At 46.8% G+C, this 22,682-nt stretch overlaps 1 protein-coding gene across 1 annotated transcript in view; it reads left to right on the top strand.

Moving 5' to 3' along the window:
• The window catches only part of ENTPD7 (ectonucleoside triphosphate diphosphohydrolase 7), a 154,198-nt gene that overhangs the window by 71,862 nt on the left and 59,654 nt on the right, over positions 1 to 22,682 (top strand). The window contains exons 7-8 of the mRNA XM_085606314.1: positions 7,807 to 7,866; positions 10,204 to 10,352. Of these exons, the coding sequence (XP_085462440.1) occupies positions 7,807 to 7,866; positions 10,204 to 10,352 (209 nt within the window). The remainder of the gene's footprint in view (positions 1 to 7,806; positions 7,867 to 10,203; positions 10,353 to 22,682) is intronic.

Genomic DNA, 22,682 nt, shown 5'->3' with positions numbered 1-22,682 from the left:
AAAAGTTAGGGCCTGTTTTGATGATGATCATTTGACAGACCTCCTCTGTAGTGTGCATAGATCTCCCTTAATGGAGGGACATTTGGCTCAGACTTTGATGCTCTTGCCATGTCTGTTAAATATTGTGGCCAATTGGAGGATGATGATTTAGCACCTGCTTCCCTCTTCAAAAACTGATGCTGGTCTATTCCTGGATTTACAAAACACATGGTCCGGATATATCTTCAGCCAGGGATATGCTTTACCGTTCACGTGTCCTTCCTCCACTTTGGTGGTATAAAAACGCAGCAGAAACATTGGTATTAACTTTGATCACCACTGAATCCAAATCTAACAGTTGATAGGATGTGTTAAAAAACGTTCTCTGCTGATTCAGAGCCTCTGTTAATCTTCGAGATATTAGTCTGTACTAGTTGCTTGCCAAGCCTTCTTGGGCTTGGGAGTCCACAGGCAAGTGACTCGATGACACAGTCCTGCACCTTGTGACCCAAAAGTCATGTTGCATCCCTCTCTGAGTAGTCCAGTTGTAACAAGCTTTTCTGCTAAGGTAAACCCAGATTCCTTCTCTAAGGCCCCTCTAGAAAGAGAGGCTTAAAAGCAGTTGCGGCTTCTCCGTGATAGTGGAGGAGTATTGCCCCACTTGTCAAAGTCAGTCAGCGAAATATAAAATTATAATACAACAATGTTATCATTTTATTTTCTGCTGACTTACTGACCTGATGTCAGTGTAGGGCGGGGCAGAACCATGACAGGGGCAGGAGTGATGGGCACTGTAAAGTGCGCATGTCACTTTGGCCGGCCGTCTTAGGCCAGCCAAACAGACATGCTCACTGGGGTTTCTCCAACCCAGCCGGTGAAACTCCCAGGCACTGTCTGAGCGGTAAACCAGACCAATACTGGCTCTGCTCTCATACTAAGTATAGCATGAGAGCAGCGCCGGAATTATGTGGGAAGCCTGTGCCCCAGTGATGGCCTGGAGGAGAGCCGGAGAAGAGCCCGGAGATGGCTGGCATCGAGAGGTGAGTTTTTAATGGATTCTGGATTGAAAAGTCTGTTTCATGCAGACTCGCCCTTCAACCTGCAGATGCCATGTGCCTGCTGTGCTGCTATGTCCATGCCCTGTGGGAGCTGGTGAATTGGACTGTAATCCGTTTACCTTCTTCATAAAACAGCCATACTGTGATCTGGTTAGCTATGATTTGCATGCTTGTAAACCGATTCTAACATTTGCCGGACTCTGGTGTCATGGCAGATCGTTCAAAAATCTTATGCCCTAGCATAAGAAGCAGATGAGCCATTGAGGGGGTCCCAGAAGCAGAGCTGGTTGTTACTCCTGCTATTGCCTTCTGCCGAAGAAGGATGGATGCCTTCATCTCTTTAGATCTCTGCCTCCTAAACGCCTTCTTGCGGAAGGACATTTAAGATGCTTATGCTGGCTCAGGTCCTGTCTGCCCTGAATCCAGGTCACTAAATGATGGCTTTGGACCTCAGGACGCCTTCTTTCATATAACCATCTTGCAGTCCCACAGATGCTACTTGCGATTCATGGTGGGCTACTAGCCCCTCCCATGTTCACCAAATTGACGGTGGTTGTCCCAGCATACCTTCGGAATTTGGAAATTCCAATTTTCCCCTACCTCAATGACAGGCTGTTGAAGGCAGGCTCACCATAGTCCGTTATAGACCATCTCTAGAAGATAACAAACCTCCCATCATTTGGATTCAGTATCAACTTGTCAAAGTCAAACTTGACTCCTTCGCACAGGCTCCCTTTCACTGGGGCCATCCTGGAAACAGTGCAGTTTCGGGCCTTTCCTCCACCACGAGTCCTGGACTTTCAGACTATGATCCAGATATATTAGCCCCAGTTCTGGATCTTGGTGATTGTGGCACTGAGGCTTCTGTGGCTCTTGGCAACCTGGGCTTTGACTATACCAAGTGGCATATGTGCGCTCTGCAGTGAAACGTGAATTGTCAGTGGGCCCAACACCAGGGCCTCTTTCGCATTCCATCCAGGTTTTGGAGGCAACAGCACAAGACCTGCAATGGTGGCTCAGCCACAATTAGACTGGCAGCTGACTTGTTTGCCTGCCCTAGCCAGAGCTCGCAGTGGTGACGGACGTGTCACTGCTGGAATGGATAAGTCATATAGGGGTGGTGGTGCTCCGAGGACTCTGGTTGTCAAAGGAGACCCTTCTCCTCTTCAACCTGTAGCAGTTGCGGGCCATTCACATAACTCCGAACGCCTTCCTGCAGTCAATAAAAGAAAGGCTGATCCTGATTCTCTTGGACCATACCAGTGCCATGTGGTACTGCAAGATGCAGGGTGGGGTGGGGTGGTGTCCTGTGATAAGAGGCACTTCATCTCGGGATGACTGAAGAGTCAGGGCATTTACCTGATCTTAAACCACCTTGTCTGATCTTTCAACGCCAGGGTAGACAAACTCAACCAGCGACACGTGCAACATCACGAAAGGCGGTTACACCTCGAGGTGTCGCAGGACATCTTAAAGCAGTGTAGGGAAACCCAGCTAGATCTTTTCGCTACAGTCAAACGCATAGTTTCAAAACATTTGCACACTGGAGTTTCCAAGAAGGCTTTGTCTTGGAAGTGCATTTCAGATAGAGTGGAGCAAGGGACTCCGGTACACATTTCTGCCATTTACCTCTCCTGCCATAAGGTCTGAAAGATCAGGAACGACTGGGCCCAATTCATCCTGGTGGCTCTTGGTTGGGCAAGGACAGTGTGGTACCCCAGAACTTCTGAGCATAAGCATTTGTCTTCCAATCAGACTACCGCTTCAGGAGAATCTGCTGTCACAGCAGCAGGGTAGGATCCTGCACCCACAACTGGGCAGTCTACACCTCTGTGTGGAGATTCAGTTGCAGAAGTGGATTGCATTTGATCTTCCTCCCAAAGTTGTGGATTTCATTCTTGCTGCTAGGCATCCTTCTACAAAGTTAGTTAACACCGGGCACTGGGATATGCTTGTGGCCTTGTGTGGCACCCGCAATAGGAACCCGTTACAGGCCATACTGTTGGCTTTTTTTTTGTTTTATCTCTGGACAACAGACTTGCAGTGGGCACCATTAAAGGTTATTTGTTGGCTCTTTTGGCCTTTTTAGGTCTCGCCTGACCCAGCACATGCGCTGGTCTGACGAGACATTTAGTGAGGGCTCCAAAAAGTGCTACCAGGCCAGCCTAGACCTACAGTGCATGTGCGCGGACGCGCGCGTCGCGCTTTACCGCGATTTACTTTCACTTTCGCGGCCACACGGCCGCTTTGATCGCGGTCACTTTCGCGGCCGCTTTGATGTTCTCCCTGAGGCTTCAATAGATTGCAGCAGTTAAAACAAGCATTGGCATAGCCAATAGGTCTCGCTTTTGGGACCTTATAAGTGTTTAGTTATGCAACTGTTGCATGGCTAAACACTTATAAGGTCCCAAAGGCGAGACCTATTGGCTATGCCAATGCTTGTTTGTGTTTGCTGGACCAACTGTCCCTCTCAAATCGCATACTGTTATGACCTTTTTCAAAGGTTTGATCCATATGTTAACCCCTCAAGCCACAGTGGGATCTCAATTTTGTCCTGACTTTACTTGTGTGCACTCTTTGAACCAGTGCACAGCTGTCCACATCTCCTGTTTCTGTTGACTTTTTATCCTGGTTGCAGTAACTTTGGCTCATTAAGTGAGTGATCCCCAAGCACTCTTAGTGTAACCACCTTAAACCACTTTTTTTTGTCTTCAGATAAAGTGGTGTGTAGGACCAGTGCAAGCTTTTTGGCAAAAGTCAATACAGCTTTTCACATGGGCAATCGATCACACTCCATGTTCTGTGCTCCACCTCACCCCTCGAAGGAGGAGGAGTGACTCCTTCGGTAGGATCCTGGAAGAGTTTTGAGCTTCTACCTCAATCACACCAAAGACCATTGGGCAGACGATCAGCTTTTTGTGTGTTTCTCTGGTGCAAAGAAAGGCAAGGTGGTGCAGAAAAGGACTCTTCCAAGGTAGATAGTCCTCTGCATTAAAATCTGCTACGCACTGGTGAAGAAGCAGTCTCTGGAAGGACTAAGGGCTTATTCCGCCATCATGGACAGAGTAAAAAAAGAAACTGGCATCGACCAGCAGCTCCATCATTACTTCTGGGGCAGAACGAAGTCTGCGCGGAGCAAAACTGTCCAACCTAGTACTGTCACTGAAACATGTTTGTTCAGAGGAGCGAGTTGAAATGTCTGAATCCATTTCAGTTCCGTCTTTCCAACATTCTCTGCTTCCTACTCTCCCTTTTCTAGCAAGAGTTATTTGGCTGCCCCATCCGCTGTCATGTGTTGTCCTGACCAACCCCTAGTGGTGCATTTTGTGAATAGTTTGCTTTACTTGTTTCCTCCCACACCATTTATTCTTCAGCTAAATTTGATTTTTGTGTTAACATTCCGCATGGCATCCCCACTCAAGCTGATTCAGTTGCCTGGCCGAATATGAAAACTCTCTTCCTAGATGGAGTGTTCGCCCAATAGGTTTGGCGAAATCTAGGCCCTCTCAGTACAACCACCTTTCAAGGTTTTCTACCAGTGTCTTACTACATTGACCACACGTGATCAGCTCTTTGTAGGCTTCACCAGAGCCAAGAGGGACAAAGCAATGAACAAGCGCACCATTTCATAATAGAGTATATCTTCTGATTATTTGTTTTAAGATATCTTATGCCTCTGCCAATGAAATGCCCCCTGGCTGGCATTTGAATCCACTCCACCAGGGCTACTTCTACAGCTGTAACAAGAGGTGTTTACTGTTTGACATCTGCCATGTGGACACATGGTCATATTTGCACAATTGTTCTAAGCTTCATATCCCTGCTGCCCAGACTCGTAGTGAAGGGTGCTTTTGAGGGGTGTGTTGCTTGACTTTCTCGGTTAGTTTCGCTACCCAAAACAATCTTCAGCAGGGAGAGGGTGTGGAGGGGATGAGAAGAGAAGGTGGGCCGGGAATGCAGAGCCCTAGTATAGCAAAATGGGGGCAGGGTGAATACAACGCCAGACAGGCGGGCGGCTCCGAGAGGGCATGAAGGAGTCGGGAGTCAGGTGGCCGGAGCCAGGGCGACAAAAAAAGAGGGGGCGGGAGAAAGGGGTCATTCTGCAGAAAGGGCCAGGTGAGAAGATAGAGGTCTGTTTTATCCACCAGGTTGCAAGTAACCTCCTAGCACGCGGTCTTGTACATTCCAGTGAGCCATTCCTCATGTGTCTGCAACTGCGGGGAGTGCCAGTGTCGCAGGATACATATTTTGGCAGCTGTGAGGCCGGTGACGAGAAAGCGGTGGGCATGGAGGAGTCAGCTGGGGGAGGTCTGCCAAATCATGGAGGAGACTTAAGGGCCTCGGGAAATGCGAGGGCACGTCCATGGATTCCCGGAGGGTCGACACCACCGCCATCCAGAATAATAGTATAGCGGGGAAATCCAGCAGAATATGTATAGTATTACAAGGTACATCGCCGCACCGCCGGCAGGCTGAGCGGGGGAGCGCCCCACAACCTGGAGCCGGGTCAGGGTCCAGTACGATCCCTGAAGAATTTTGAAAAAAAAAGAACTTCATCCTGACCTTCCGGTCTACCCAGTACAGGCCCTTCCAGGAGTACCTACCAGTTCTCCTCGTCATACTCCACCTGCAGGTGAGCCGGCCAGGTCGCCCTGAAACTGACCAATTGCGGCTGGGATTAGAGGTGGTGGATTAGGAGGTTGTAAAAACGGGGCATCTCACACTTAAACTGGCCCCAGGTGTTAAAGTAAGAGCGCACCGGAGAGCGGGTAATGGACCAGGGTTGGGGACAGTTTGCTGAGTAGGCAGTGGTGTAGTTGTGTGTAGTGCCATCGCTGAGTGTGAGAGAGGCCACATTTGTCCCACAGTGCTTCAAAGGATTCGAGCGTGCCATTAGAAGTCCGGTTCGAGATGGTGAGAATCCCAGATCTGCCCCAGGGGCCCCAGTCAACTACAGTGTCCTCTAGTATTATTCCTGTGGGGGGGTTTTGTCGTGGAGGTATGCATTCACCGAAAGCTGCTTGTGGGCCCACTGGGGTCGCAGTGGGGGAGATAAAGGGCCAACCGCTCCGGCAAGCCGTCCTGGAGGCTGCATTCTGTTGCGACCCACAACGGTGGGTTCTGGACGGGGGGGGGCATGTACACCAGTTTTGCCAGATGTAAGGCTAGATAGTAATTTTCTACTGACAGCAGGTCCAAGTCCCCTGCGGACTTATGGGCTATGAGCTTTCGGATCGCCAGATGGGGTCTTGTCAGATCCCAAATGAAGGACCTAATGGTTTTGTCTATCAGACGAAGGGTTCAGAGGGGCATCAATTGTCCGAGTTGTCCACCACCATGCGATTATTGAAGTTCACAGTTGTCATTCTGTTAACATAATTCCATACATTTGACACTAGTCACATGAATCTCTCAAAGAGCTCATGTTGAATGAGCTGCAAGCCATAGTGCTGAGAATGAACCCCCCCCCCCCAACCTCCTGTCAGTCATCATTCAGTTCTAATAGTTTAAATGGAAAGGCTATGATTCACCAACACTATAGGTAGCATTTGTATAGCTCCTTTATCAGCTTAAACCACAGAATAAAAGAATCCGCTGCTCGGGAAGAATATACCCGGGCTACTTTTAAATCTTACTGCCAGAGTTGCCCTCCATTTTTGAAAAGACAGTGGCTATAGTGATTCAGAAGAATGTGTCCTTCATGCAATGCTGCTCTATGTAATGCCATTGCTCTTGTACATTTGGTCTAACCCGCCTCACTAGCCTTGAGACTGGTTCGTACTGCTTCACACTCAGGGTCTCTCTCAAAGGTGACACAAAGGTCTCTTGAGCCACCACCAGGAGACACTTCTGAGTATGTGTGTGTGTGTGTGTGCTGTGTAAGTGCTGCAGAGGTGTTCGTTGTTGCCAGGGTGCAGTTGAAGCCAGTGAATAGCTTTTGTGTTTTTTTCCTGGTATCTTAATGCATGGCGATTCTGCGTTTTTGCACGATTGCCACACAGTGAGCTTTATGTTTCTGAACAGGAAAGCGAGGCTTTGCTAGGTGGGAATAACCAAAGTTTTGTGGTAGTGAACATTGTCCTAAATGGTGGCAACATAGATATTGAAACGTTTTCTCTATCTGGTGAAGAAATTGCGCCCTCCAATCCTGCTGTGCTTAACAAATGGTTGTGTTACCCTCTTCTCCTCTTACAAGCCCACCAGATATCTCTGATCAGCCTTCATAAATCCATCCAGATGTTCTGTAGAATCCCTTCACACACAAAGCGCAACACTCTGGAACAGCCTTCCATCACACCTACATAAGAAAACTGAATCCCTCAAATAATATCTGGGACTGAAAAGAGGCTTGTCAACACCTGCGTACACAATGTAATTTCCATGCTTCGGGATCTGGTTTCATTCACCACTTTGTCTTCTCTTTTAACAATTTATCTTCTCTCCTACAGATGTAGTGAGCACTATCCAAAATAATAATAAAATGTGTAATAATGTTCATGGAGGAGCAATGAGATGGTGACTTTCATTCATTTTCAAAATGTGCACTTTCAGGCTGTCGAGTGCCGTCCAACACTTCACCAAGATTTGAGTTAATAAATCCTGATGTTTCTGGAATATGGTGTAACTATGAGCACTGGAAAGTTTATATTTTTGTGTAATTGTTTTAATCCTGGATTATCATTCTTATGACCAGCATTATGAAGAGCCACTGACTAAGACACTTTGAATGTCACTTAAGTCTCAATTTGTGTCCTGTTATTATTTTCAGGTGTGTATGCGTGGATCAGCATCAACTTTGTCTTGGGGCGGTTTGATCACATTGAGGATGGTAAGTAACAGTTGTGGAGTTGAATATATTGCCTCTTGTGCAGCATATTCTTGATACAATAGATGTAGATTTTGGCAATCCATGGTTGAGGCTCATGTGAGTGTGTCTGCATTTTTATCTTTTTTTCATCGTAAGTTCTCTATCTTAATGCTGGCTATTCACACTTTGGCAAAGGACCTCTTCAATCCGTGGACCTACCAGCCTGTACATCTTAATATTATATGATCAATCTTGCAGATGTCCGTCTTTCAGCGTAGTTTTATTATCATATTCCTTTTCTTTTTGCTTTTCCTCTCAAAATTACATTGAGACAATCTCAGAATGATTTGCTCTGCATGTAATTATTTGAACACAGAAGATTTGTGTGAATTCCTCAATAGTTGCAAACACAATTCTCCAATCAAATAAACTGTTGCCCCTGCAATGTAACCTGACATAAGATAAGTTCCTCCCAGGGCAAAAGATTTACATCTTCTTTATCTCTGCATCATCTTTCATTACCTGGGAACAGACCTGCCCAATTGTTTGTTGCACATTAGATTACTTCTTGGTTTTCACAATGTTCTGCATTCAAGCAAACTATTTTAGGTGGGACATTCCAGAAGTATCTCTTAAGTTTGGAAGTCTTCAGAGCAGCCACATAGGCTTTAACCCATTGTTTTGTAACATTGTCTTACATCCTGGGGAGGTGTTCCCTTCCTGAATAGAGTCCGCTTGTAATCCTTTGCCTATTTTGGAAATAGTAGAGACCAGGAAAAGTTAAATATAAAATAGTTCAAGTATGTTGCTGGGCTCTGGTCGGATATCCGCACCCACTGTGCTTACAGTGATCAGCATAGGTGATTGGCTCTTTGATAATCCATCATCAACCTCTGCCAGCGGAGGCTACACTCTGTAATGAACATGGTGTCGCTGTGCAAAGGGTTTCTAATACGATCTGCAAAGAAGTTTGCATTTGCAGCCCTAAAAAAAGTAATTTTCCAGTAATTGGTAGCTTTTACAACGTAAAGCAACTTTACAGGCAACATTTCCATTTTAACTATCATCCTTGCACTAACTAGTATCAGGTTCTGGACTTTGTCAAATTGAGCATGTAACAGTGACGCTTTCGCTCTTCCATGGCATACCCAGTTCTGCTTCTCCATTAACTAATTTTGGACATTTCAGCTTGACTTTAGCTTTTTTTTAAATTAAAGCAGCCACAGTGTATGATGGTATTGTGACTCGGTACACTCAATACTGTGACTCTAAATGTGCTGCGGTTCATGTTTGCCAAACTTTGTCTTCTGTGTTGTTGAATGATGGGTGCTAAGAAGTGGTCATTATAAAAATAAGTCATTTTTGCTGTTGTTGATCAATAATCTCGAAGGGTCTTCTTTTGAAAGGTTCTGTTACTGCATGAACACCAAGCTTTGGTTTAGGTTTTGGTTCTCCCTGTGCCCCAGGGTCTGTCACTGGTGCCTGTCTCAAGTCATGGGCCCCAGCTGTACTTTCAAATGCCGTTCATGTACTTGCAAAGCTGCATATTACGCCTCTTGGTCCATATTTTTTCTTGCGGTCTGCAGGTGATGTGTCAAGCTTTGCTTCCAAGTACACCTTTCGATATATAGTCTGAATTTTGTTTTACAATATGCCTGACTTATGGATCCTTGGTTGGGTCCGTAGTGCTTCATTGTTGACCTCCAGTGCAGCTGATGCATATGTTGGGAGAGTGCACTGCTGCTCATGCATGGACCCTGAAGGTTGGCCCTCTGTGCCATTGATTCCTATGTTCTAAGCTTAGTTTTCAGTATCTCTGGTGCATGGACGATAGATATACACCTATGGCACTATGGGAACAAGGGTCATTTAGGGCTTGTTTACAGTGTTAATGCAGGAGTTTAATGAAGTTATTGTTTATCTCAATATGGTGCTAATCTGTCTTTGTCATTTATAGAATAATTATAACTCAGTGAATGCATGACAAATCCTGGATGAATAAAGGGGTAACTGTAAGCTCAGTTGTTTTAGATGTTAATTTAAGATAGTTAAATGCATATGAATGCTCTTTGTTGAGTAAATGATCAAAAACAATATTTGTTAAACTCATTGCATCCATAAACGTTTTTCTTGAGTAGCTGAGCTCATACGTTTTAACAGTCTTACTCCGAGCACGTGCCTGGTGGTTGAACATGCATCAATTATCCTATCTCCTCACTCTCTGCACTGTGCCTTTTACCTGTGGGTCTTTCCTGAGTTCCTGCATGTGGCACAGTCTGAGAAGAATCGCTAAGCCTTAAACCAGAGTCCTTCTGCATGTTCTTAGATAGTGTCTAATTCTGATCTCTTTGGTTTCAGAGGATGATGCTGTGGTTGCTGTCACAATAGGTACAGAGAAAGATGCTTTGGTTCGGAGGCGGACAGTCGGAGTGCTAGATATGGGTGGGGGCTCTCTCCAGATTGCCTATGAGGTTCCAAGCTCTGTGACATTCACATCTCCTCAACAGGTATGTCTGTGGTAGATGTCCATGGTCTATCTGCCTACTTGATTCTGTTTTCTCTCTGATATACTCTGAACTGTCTTTCACATGCATGCAGCACTGCCTTTCTCTCTCACTCTCGCTCTCTCTCCTTTTGTATGCCCATGTAAACATTTGTTTATGCTTCAGCAAGGTGTGCTATATGTATTGTCTTGCGTAGGGTTTTAAAAGTAAGTTATTTATAAACCTAGAGTGATGGGAAATACTTGTTTCATGGCATATCATAAATACAACATAAAAATCAACTGTTGATAGTACATCATTTGAGTACAATCCAATATAGTGTACCTAAAAATAAACTCTTGGCTAAGCACATGATTACATTTAATTGGAAATTGACTAATTTGCCTGAATTTGGTGCATGGCAGAGGGAGTTGTAGTAATGGATTGGAATGAACGCAATAGGACTATACTACTTTTCCAAGACTAGGACCTTTTCTGCACAATGTAGAACATCTTTGTGAATTTTACTGATTAATCTCCAAATGTAATGCCTCCAGCGTTATTTGCTCTGATTAATCACAACAGGTATATTATTGAGATGGAATGATATGCTGTATGTATAGTGGATTATGAACATTTGTTTGTTAACTAAGTTGAAAGCCGAAGTACTGTGGACCCTGGAATGGATGGTTTGAAAAATTTTTGTTTATTAAAATGTCAAAGTTAGTGATACAGGAGTGATTTGGTGTCTTCTGATTCCCTATGCTTTTGCGTAGCTAAAAGATTCAGCAAGGTTTTCTGAGCTGATATACACATGGAAGATTTAGAGTTTCGTCTGGTACTCTGACTGGAGTCCTAAAACATTCCTGCTTTAAAGTTCTTGATAGTTGTACACTTTTTCCCTACTCCTGTATTGTTTTTAATTTTATTTCAGAATTTTGTGTAGCGTGATGCACAATACCAAACAATTTCTCCACTTTGAGGTGGATAGATATAAACGGCGTACAGTGTGGCCCCAAGCAGTCCTTACTTCTGGTATTTGTTATGCACCCAAAATGCACTCCCATCTTAGCTGAGTGGGTCTCATAAGCTTTATGTGCTAGGAAGGCTGCTGTAAACATGAGGTTCGAGGCATGTGGACTGCTGAATTCATATCTGTGCATAGATCGCCGCCTAGTGTTGGGTCCGGATGATTGCACATTGTTGTCCTGGAAGAGTCTTCGAAGTATCACGAGATAGGTGGCTCCTCCCCTGGACTACAGTGCGCATGGGCATCCTCTCCATCCTTAGATTGTTTTTTTCCGCCATTGGGTTCGGATGTGCTTATCTTAGCTCAAGTTCGGAAACTTTAGTTTAAGGCGAAAAGGCCTTTAGATCTCGTCGGTACTGTTCCCGTTCGGTATCGACCAGTTTATTTTGTGTTTTAGCACCTTCTTCACGCTTTTCGGATCCGCTTTGGTCCGAACATCGAACTTCGTTCGACGATGGAATCGAGGACTCCCTTCAAGAGATGTCCTTTATGCCATGCGAAATACCCACACATCGACGTCCATCCGGTATGCAACAAATGTCTCTCACCGGATCACGATGAGTCGAAATGTATGGCCTGCGCCCGGTTCCGCTCGAAGAAGACTCTCCGGAATCGACGGGCAGCGAGATTGGAGGCACAGCAATCGGCGCCTGCCCCGGCCAACATCTTTAGCACCGAGGACGAAGACGCCGAGAGCGTAGAAGACGTAGACTCCAGCCACGCTTCCGAACATGACTCCCGATCGGAAGACGACGATGAGGTGATCTTTGAGGGCGAAGACGTCGTCGAAGAGGTAGACTACAATTAGGCCCTTGGGGCCGAGGAAGATAGCTCCAGCGAAGAGCTAGGCCAACCCGTCGATACGGAGGCCGAGAGACAAAGTCGTCATAAGGCTCAGGTCGAGGGATCGCCTGCGGGCCTTACCCAAGATCAGTCACACGGTTCTTCGGCCCGGCCTCGAACATTTCACAGGAGCCATTAATATCGAAGACGACTGGATTTCCTTCGGTGAAACCGAAACCGTCCGTCGCACCGGTTACATCGAAACCGAAAGTGAAACAGGTTGCGATCGGATCGAAGGCCTCGAAGCCCTCCACTCCTTCGACGCCGGCACAGGTCATCGGCACCGAACGCACCAAACGAGATTTCGGTGCCGAGCTCACCGCGACGGGTCCCGGCGCCAAGCCAAAGAAGAAGGCCCTCGGTCCCCACAAGGCGCCTCGGCCTATGGCACCGAAGATTACGGCCCAACCCACCAAGGTCAAGGTGGTCGACCCGTCTGCATCGACATCGAAGAAGGCGGCGCCTGCCAAATCATTGACTCCGACGAGCGTCGATACCTCCCTTCGGATCGACGACCCAAAGACTGGAAATAAGTCGGATGCCGCTTCGACGCCTGCCTCCAAGGTGCCTGTTGGTTCCAAGGCGCCATCTGCGTTCACCTTGCAACAGGTCTCAGCATCGTTGCAACGCATCAGAGACCAGGCAACCCTCCAACCTACGTCGGGTCCCGAAACGCACAAGGCCGCAAAATCACACTCTGCGCCGGCGCACATCACATTTGGATTGCCGCCGCCCAAGGCACCGAAAATGTTCGAAATTCGGACACGTGTCCGCCAAACACAGTCACTATCCACTGGACAAACCGATATCGAGCCTTCACAGGCACACTTTATCGACGCCGACACTGGTAGGTTGATGCTCCGCAAGCGGAAAATCACGCTAGAGAAGGGCTTGGACTCATACAAAATTCCTCTGAAACACAAATTGCCGGCAGGTTCCGCACCAGTGCTTCATGAACACTTTCAACCCTTCCTTCAGGATCCGCCGTCCTTTTCTCCTACGCATTCAGAGGCAGACGCAGGAGAGGACTATATAGGGGGTGATACCACCTACCCTGGGGATATCGATCCTGATGATCACTTGCAAGACCCAGATCAGGCATGGTCTGACCCCACCGACCAGGGTAACGCACCAGATACTCCTGACACGCAGCTTTACAATATAAAGACATCTCCCACAGAGGACACTGCTGCCTTTAATGCCCTCATAGAACGGGCTGCTGCCAATCATGGAGTGGAACTCCATTCTGACACTGTAGAAGAAGATTTCTTAGTGGACACTTTCGCCTCCTCTGAGAAAACCGTCAAAACTCTGCCAATGTTGAAGGGAGTTCTAAAACCTGCAAAAGACCTTTTTAAAGCAACAACCAGGGCACGGGTGCTAAACCCCAGAATCGAAAAGAAATACAAGCCTGCACCCGGAGACCCTATGTACATTAGGGGTCAGTTACCTTTAGACTCCATGGTTGTTGCTAATGCTCGCAAACGAGCCCATTCACAAACAACGGGTGATGCTCCTCCCCCCGACAAGGAGTCCAAAGTGCTGGAGACATCAGGCAAACGGATAGCAGCGCAAGCGGCAAACCTCTGGCGCATTGCCAACACACAGGCACTCCTGGCCCGTTATGATAGGTCCCACTACGACACACTAGAATCACTGCTACAACATTTGCCAGATGAAAACAAAGAGGCAGCGGAGCTCCTTATCAGAGAGGGACAACTCCTTACAAATGCGTCCATCAAATGCGCACTGGATGCAGCCGACACTGCAGCAAGGGCGATCAACACAAGCGTCATGTTGAGGAGGCACGCATGGTTGAGAATCTCAGGCTTCAAGCCTGAGATTCAGAACAATATCTTAAATCAACCGGTCAACCCAGACTATTTATTTGGCCCTGAGGTTGACACTGCCCTCGAAAAAATTAAGAAAGACACTGAAACTGCAAAATCAATGGGGGCTCTGCAGTCGCAGCAGTTTCGTAGTGGCTCCTTTCGTCGCCCCGGGAATAGAGGAGCAGCTAGAGGTCAGGGGTCTCAGCAGCAGTACAATAAAGGGGGCACGCAAAGTAACTATGATAAAACCACTAGAGGTGGATATCGTGGATCCAGCACCAAAGGCAGAGGACGTGGGTACGGCAACACCAGGTCCTCCCCCAAAAACAAACAGTGACGCCTTCTCCCTGCCCCCCGACCACATAACACCTGTCGGGGGGAGACTCCAGCAGTTCCTGTCAGTCTGGAAAACCATCACCACAGACAGGTGGGTCAGGGACATTATCCAGTACGGTTACTGTCTAGAATTAACGTCCACTCCACCCAACATACCGCCAAAGCACCGTCCTATGTCCGTAGAGCACTTGGCATTATTGCAGCAGGAGGTACTAAGTATGCTGCAAAAAGGTGCAATAGAAGTCGTGCCCGTCAACCAACAGGGGACAGGGGTGTACTCTCTGTACTTCTTAATCCCAAAAAAGGACGGTTCTCTCAGACCTATACTAGACCTGAGACCCCTCAACCACTACATTCTATCAGAGCATTTCCATATGCTCACCCTACAACAGGTTCTACCGCTACTCAGTCAGGGAGACTTCCTAGCCGCACTGGATTTGAAAGATGCGTATTTCCACATACCCATACATCCATCGCACAGAAAATTTCTCAGGTTCACTATTCAGGGGCATCACTATCAGTTCAAAGTTCTCCCCTTCGGAGTAACGACGGCACCCAGGGTCTTTACCAAGTGCCTAGCGACAGTGGCTGCACATCTACGGAGACAGCACATTCACATCTTCCCTTACCTGGACGACTGGCTTGTTCAGGCAAAGTCAGCCCAGCAATGTGCCAGCCACATGTCCCTCACCATTCACCTTCTTCACAGTCTAGGATTCTCACTAAATTATTCAAAATCACATCTTCAACCCGCACACGTACGACAGTACCTGGGCGCGACCATAAACACTCTGACAGCCACAGCTCAGCCAAATTTAGTGAGGATCAACAGCATGCAACTGCTGATCACAAAGTTCAAACCTCAACACTCCCTTCCAGCGCGAGTGTTCATGCAGTTGATAGGCATGATGGCCTCCTGCATTTTTATAGTCCCGCACGCGAGACTACATATGCGCCCGCTTCAGGAGTGCTTAGCACGTCAATGGAATCAGGCTCACGGACAATTAACAGACCTAGTGTTGGTGAGCGGTCGGGCATACAACTCTCTGCATTGGTGGAATCCACAAAACCTTTGCAAGGGCCGACCGTTCCAAGAGCCTGTTCCGCAAATAATACTGACGGCGGACGCCTCTCTCCAGGGATGGGGAGCTCATGTACTCAATTACACAGTGCAGGGACTATGGACGACACAGCAAAAGAAGATGCACATCAACATTCTGGAACTGATGGCAATCTTCCTAGCCATGAAGGCATTCAAAGTACACTTACGCAAAAGTCGTGTTGATCCGGACGGACAACATGACTGCCATGTACTACATACAGAAGCAGGGAGGAACACACTCTCCACAGTTGTCTCACCTGGCTCAGAGCATGTGGAAGTGGGCCATTCAGAGGAACATATTCCTTATGGCGGAACACCTTCCAGGCAAGGACAACCAGATGGCGGATCTGCTCAGCAGACACAGCCACCAGATGCACGAGTGGGAGCTACATCCGTCAGTACTCCAGCCGTACTTCCAACAGTGGGGTCATTCAGAGATAGACCTATTCGCCACAAACGAACGCAAAATGCCAAAGCTTTGCCGCCAGGTTCCCACATCCGCAGTCACAGGGCAATGCGATATGGATGAACTGGTCCGGCAGATTTGCGTACGCTTTTCCCCCAGCGCCATTAATACCGCTAGTGGCACGCAAACTGCGACAACACTCACTGACACTCATCCTAGTTGCTCCCACATGGGCACGCCAACCATGGTACACCACCTTTTTAGAACTTTCCGTGGTGCCGCATCAGAGGCTGCGGATCACACCCGCACTTTTAACGCAGAACCATGGCGAAATTCAGCACCCAGATCCGCGACAGCTGAACCTGGCAATCTGGCTCCTGAAGTCTTAGAGTTTGGCTATCTAAACCTGCCACCTGAATGTATGGATATCATCAAGGAGGCTAGGAGACTGTTCTGCTTGGGTTGTTGGATCAGATAGAACCCGCTCAACAGGGCCTCTCTAACCCAGCCAGAACGTTACCCCCTCCCTAGGGCCTATTCACAATAAGTAACCCCATATATACATGTACCACCTAAGGACAGGGAATTCCTATTATATGGATATATATATATATATATATATATATATATATATATATATATATATATATATATATATATATATATATAGCAGCCTCGCGGTCTCAGACAGACCCAGGACTTCCTGCCCAGACGGCAGCCCCCCCCCAGCCTCGCGGTCTCAAACAGACCCAGGACTTCCTACCCAGACGGCAGCCCCAGCCTCGCGGTCTCAAACAGACCCAGGACTTCCTACCCAGACGGCAGCCTCAGCCTCGCGGTCTCAAACAGACCCAGGACTTCCTACCCAGACGGCAGCCTCAGCCTCGCGGTCTCAGACAGACCCAGGACTTCCTACCCAGACGGCAGCCCCAGCCTCGCGGTCTCAAACAGACCCAGGACTTCCTACCCAGACGGCAGCCTCAGCCTCGCGGTCTCAGACAGACCCAGGACTTCCTACCCAGACGGCAGCCTCAGCCTCGCGGTCTCAGACAGACCCAGGACTTCCTACCCAGACGGCAGCCTCAGCCTCGCGGTCTCAAACAGACCCAGGACTTCCTACCCAGACGGCAGCCTCAGCACGAGCTCATCCTATGATCACCGTAATACACGACAGGGGAATCAGGGTTACCATATATCAGATCACACAAAGACCACTAGTTGAGCACAACCTGTTCTTCAGTTCGAGGGGCTCCTTCCTCCCTCATTCAGTTACCACTTACCTGATCAGGATTAACATCTGTTCATGTCAAGTCATATCTGACTAGAAGAATAGGCTACCCTCCTATACAAGAACACACAGCACAGGTTGACTCACTACAAACTAAATACTTTATTTAGTTACTACATACACGCTCACAGAATACATCACATATAACCTGCAAGGAAAGTGAAAGATTAAGTTGTACACTCTAATAGAAAGGGGTCGACATCACCTTGGTCGTATGTAGCCTGCACTCAATGGCCATCCAGGTTCCCTTCCCGTCTGCACCTCGGCTTCGCCTGGAAGTCACACCTCTGCAGTTACAGATCTACTCCCTTCTCTTTTCTCCGAGTCACTGGGACCTCTTCCTCATTGGCTACTCTCTTCTCTTTGGCTGCTGTGTTAGAAGAATATCTGTCTCTCGGTTTTTCTCCACCTTCAAGTTTATCATCTGTCTTCCCTGGAATAAATAGTAGCTTTACTGCTAACGGCCAGGTGCCGCCCATGGACTAAAAGCAAGTGCCAATGTCTGCCTCAGACTTTCACTAATATAGATGTGCATTTTCTCATGGAAAATTCCAGCACGTAACCTGCCGCCCACCAAATTCCTGTACCTCCCCGTGCCAAGGACACGTTCCCAGCCGGCCGGCCTGATGTAGTGTCTTCGGCATGAAGAAGAATACAATCCTTCGATAAGGGCCGGCCTGAACCGGTTCTCTCCAAGCGAATAACACCTCCTAACTAAAACACTGCCTATGACCTAGAAGCTTCCCAAGCTGCCAGAGCAGGAGGAAAGAAGGAGTCTCTCCCGTTTAAGGCCTACCAGGCCTGAATTCAGCACGGCTCCATGAAATACCCTCACTACAGAATAGATTACCCCTAATGCTAACGAATCTATCCCCTAGGATATGTATGCAAACCCTGATCTATGGGGAAGAACACAGGATCATGTCGAAGTGCCTAATAAATAGGCTCTATACACTACTCTAACCCTTAGACTTGAATGGAAAGAGACTGAAGTCACATTAGGCCCCTTTTAACACAGAAAGGCCGGGGAAATCGAGCAATACATTGCACCCTTGACTTCAGTCTATTATACATTCATTAAATAGAACTAACATCGGTGGAAGAATAATATCTCTCCCGTTTAAGGCCTACCAGGCCTGAATTCAGCACGGCTCCATGAAATACCCTCACTACAGAACAGATTACCCCTAATGCTAACGAATCTATCCCCTAAGATATGTATGCAAACCCTGATCTATGGGGAAGAACACAGGATCATGTCGAAGTGCCTAATAACTAGGCTCTATACACTACTCTAACCCCTAGACTTGAATGGAAAGAGACTGAAGTCACATCAATAGCAGTACATTTCACCCTTGACTTCAGTCTATTATACATAACACAGGATCATGTCGAAGTGCCTAATAAATAGGCTCTATACACTACTCTAACCCCTAGACTTGAATGGAAAGAGACTAAAGTCACATCAATCGCTCTACAACACAATAAGGCCGGAGAAATCGAGCAGTACAGAGACCCACAACCAGAGCTTGCTATGCGGCTAAATGGAAAAGGTTTGTCATTTACTGCAACAACAATGACATTAACCAGCTGGACGCATCCATTCAAAACATCATCTGTTACCTCTTACACTTATACCGATGCAATCTGGCATACAGCTCCATACGTATACATTTAACCGCGATAGCAGCCTATCTTCAAAACAGGCAGCACCTCTCTTTATTCAGAGTGCCTGCCATCAAAGCCTTCTTAGAGGGACTCAAACGAGTGATTCCCCCAAGACACCCACCGGCACCAGTGTGGAACCTCAATCTGGTCCTCACCAGATTAATGGGTCCACCTTTTGAACCTCTCCATTCATGTGAGATTCAATTCCTCACCTGGAAGGTAGCTTTCCTAGTGGCAATCACTTCGTTAAGAAGAGTTAGTGAACTCCAGGCACTAACCGTTCAAGAGCCATTCCTACAGGTTCACGCAAACAGAGTTGTACTACGTACCAACCCCAAATTCATGCCTAAAGTGATATCGCAGTTCCACATGAATCAGACTATTGAACTGCCTGTTTTCTTTCCAAATCCACAAAATGTCGCAGAGAGAATGCTCCATACACTAGATGTAAAGAGGGCCCTCATGTACTATATAGACAGAACAAAGGATTTTAGGAAAACAAAACAACTTTTTGTTGCTTTTTCTCCACAAAACAAGGGCAACACCATTTCCAAAGCAGGGATAGCCAGATGGATCGTTAAATGTATTCAAATTTGCTATCAAAAAGCTAAACGCACATTAACGATTCGCCCACGAGCCCACTCAACACGAAAGTTAGGGGCGTCCATGGCTTTCCTAGGAAACATTTCTTTGCAGGAAATATGTAGAGCAGCCACATGGTCCACTATACATACATTTACCAAACACTACTGTGTAGATGTACACTCAAAACAGCAGGCAGCTGTAGGACAGGCTGTTCTCAAAACTCTTTTTCAGACTGCTGCAGCTGGCACTGGCAGCTGCCGCTAATGGAGGTACTGCTATATAATCTATGCACAGATATGAATTCAGCAGCCCACATGCCTCGAACTGAATATGCTACTTACCAGTATGCATCTGTTCTTGGCATGTAGGGCTGCTGACATTCATATCGCCCACCCTCCTCCCCGGCGCCTGTAGCGGCTGCAGCACTCAGAATTTCTGTATAGCATGGTCATCACTTACTGTATCTACTCCATCACTGCCACAATGGCGAAAAACAATCTAAGGATGGAGAGGATGCCCATGCGCACTGTAGTCCAGGGGAGGAGCCACCTATCTTGTGATACTTCGAAGACTCTTCCAGGACAACAATGTGCAATCATCCGGACCCAACACTAGGCGGCGATCTATGCACAGATATGAATGTCAGCAGCCCTACATGCCAAGAACAGATGCATACTGGTAAGTAGCATATTCACTTCTTGATGTGATTACTTTGCTTAAACTAACATTACAGGAAATCGATCAGTAGCCAGAGATCTGTTCATCGGTGGCTCCTAGTGCTTTCCCTTCCCTGACGTAGGAATGTGCAGGTGAAGAGAAATAACCGGTTTCACTGATTTTCTAAGGCTTTAGACCACTCCACGTTAATGTTGGGCCATTAATGAGGCAAGTATTCCTCTGTTATATTAAACCACTGTCAAGCCAACATCAGATAAACATGCATATAGTTGAGTTTATGTGAAAAACAATAGAAATAAGGCTTAATTAAAATACAGACCGCGTACTAAGCTAGCTAATTGCTTTTCCTGCTTCCATAGCAGCGGCTACCCTTCCATGGTGCACTTATCCCATTAGACATAGCTGGAGAAAGATCTGTTCTTCCAAATGGAAATGGCTACCTAGCCATCCCTGTAATTTTATTTCATGATAGGCTGACAGTGATCTCTACCCCTGCCCCCCTTGGGCTCGGATGTGATCCAAAGTGCCCCCCGAAAGGCTCAATCATACTCTAAAAAAAATCAAAGTTGGGTTTTGGACCACATTATAAGTGAAGCCAATATGCTACTGGACAGTTGGCTTTGAGGAGCTCTTGATCTGATTGTTCAGCTGACAAACCTGTTGTGCGGAGACAAAAGCCCTCAGCAGGATAGCTCCACAATGAACTTTTTGTCTCTAAAAGAAACTTAAAAGGTTTGAGCACCTTTGGCGCAAAAAATATGACCCTTATTGTAAGGCTGATTATAAAAGGGCACTAAACATGCCATCAGCTTACCTCAGTCTCAGCGAGCATACTACTCTCAGAAGATTTTAGCATCTAATAATTCTTCGCATTAAATGTTTCTAATTGTTAAAACTTCATTAGCCCCTTCTTGCCTTCTTTGCTTTCTAAAAAAAACGGTAACACCGAAAATGTATATCTCCTTACCAGCAGAAGCTAGAAACTGTCTGCAGTTGGAGATGTGGTTTGACTCTTCAGCCGATAATTTTAAGCTTCGACAATTCTGCCCAATGTCCCTTAAGGAATTGACCTCTCTCTGTTCTACCGTCAAATCTGGCTCTCTAGCTGATTTAATTTCTCCCACCATTCTGGAGCAGGGCTGCAAGATTATTCAACCTGCTGTGTGTGAATTGATTAATCTCTCCCTGTCCTCTGGTTGTGTTCCCCAACGATGGAAACACTCCATGGTGGTCCCCTTGTTGAAGAACCCTCTGCTGCATCCATATTTTCCGGAAAACTATCGTCCCATATCACTGCTGCCTCTTTTCTCTAAGCTAGCTGAAAAACATGTGAACCGACAACTCCAGTTTTCTTGAGGACAATAAGCTCCTGCATAGTACGCATTCAGGCTTCCTCCCTTCTCATGGCACTGAGGGAGCCTTGCTGCTTGCTTCCAAGTCTGCGAGATAGATCATGGATGAGGGCAACACTGCCGCTATTCTTATATTTGACCTCAGTGCTGCGTTCAACACTGTATCCCACAATATTCTGGTCCAGCGGCTCTGGAACAGTGACATTGATAGCAAAGTATTGCAGTGGCTGACCTAATTTCTACATGGACGCATTTTCCAGGTTGTACAAATACCATTTCAGTCGACGATCTGTTCTCTGCAGCAAGGAATGCCACAGGGCTCTTCATGAAGTCCTACTCTTTTCAATGTTTATGCTAGCCCCTTGACTGAGGTCATTGAGCGCTGTGGGTTTACCATGATCTCTAATGCTGATGGTACACAACTTGTCATCACCATATCTCAGAACAGCAAGCTCATGGCCTCCTCTCTCTGTGCATGTCTGTCAGATGATGCTACTTGGATGGACCTTAATTGCTTAAAGCTGAATGCCAGACAGACTGAGGTCCTGGTATTGGGCAAGCATCTTAATATCTGGTTCAATGCTTGGTAGCCCTACAGCCTTGGTCCCTTACCACCTCCTAAGGTCCAAAAGGCGGCAGCATGGACACCGCTTAGACTCCTTAAATGAGCCTTAATCAGAGCCACTTTGAAGTAATTGCACTGGCTGAATGTGAAATAGAGAATTACGTTTAAGGCTCTCTGATACTGCTACAAGGCTCTTTCTTGCTGTGGCCTGTTTACCTACAGTGTATGGTTTCTCCATATGTTCCAGCCAGAAAGCTTAGGTCTGCTGATGCAAAACAGGCCATCATAGCAAAATTTTAAAAGGCCAGAATTGGTGGCTCTGCTTATAGTCCGTTGGCACCAAAAATCTGGAATTTATTAACTCCGAACTTTGGCTAGCCCCCTCTGAAATTATCTTCAAAAAATAGCTAAAAACCTGGCTCTTCAGATATGCCCAAGCTCCTTTAGGTCGGTAAGCAACTTCTTCTTCGTAAGAAGTAGCCATGCGCTCTAGAAATGATACGATTACCTCTCACATATGCTTGAAAAGGAAAAGACCATCAGCCTTTGGCCTTACAGTGCCTTTTGCTAAGTCCATTAGTTGTTTTTTATTTACATTCTTCTTTTTGTCTTGTCCACTACTACTTTTTAGGTCTCGCCTTACCCAGCGCATGCACTGGTCTGGCGAGA

The sequence above is a fragment of the Triturus cristatus genome, chromosome 1_2, assembly GCF_964204655.1.
Source record: "Triturus cristatus chromosome 1_2, aTriCri1.1, whole genome shotgun sequence".
Classification (NCBI taxonomy): Eukaryota; Metazoa; Chordata; class Amphibia; order Caudata; family Salamandridae; genus Triturus; species Triturus cristatus.
The sequence above is the reverse complement of the archived record's forward strand: the minus strand, read 5'-3'. Positions and strand labels throughout refer to the sequence as shown.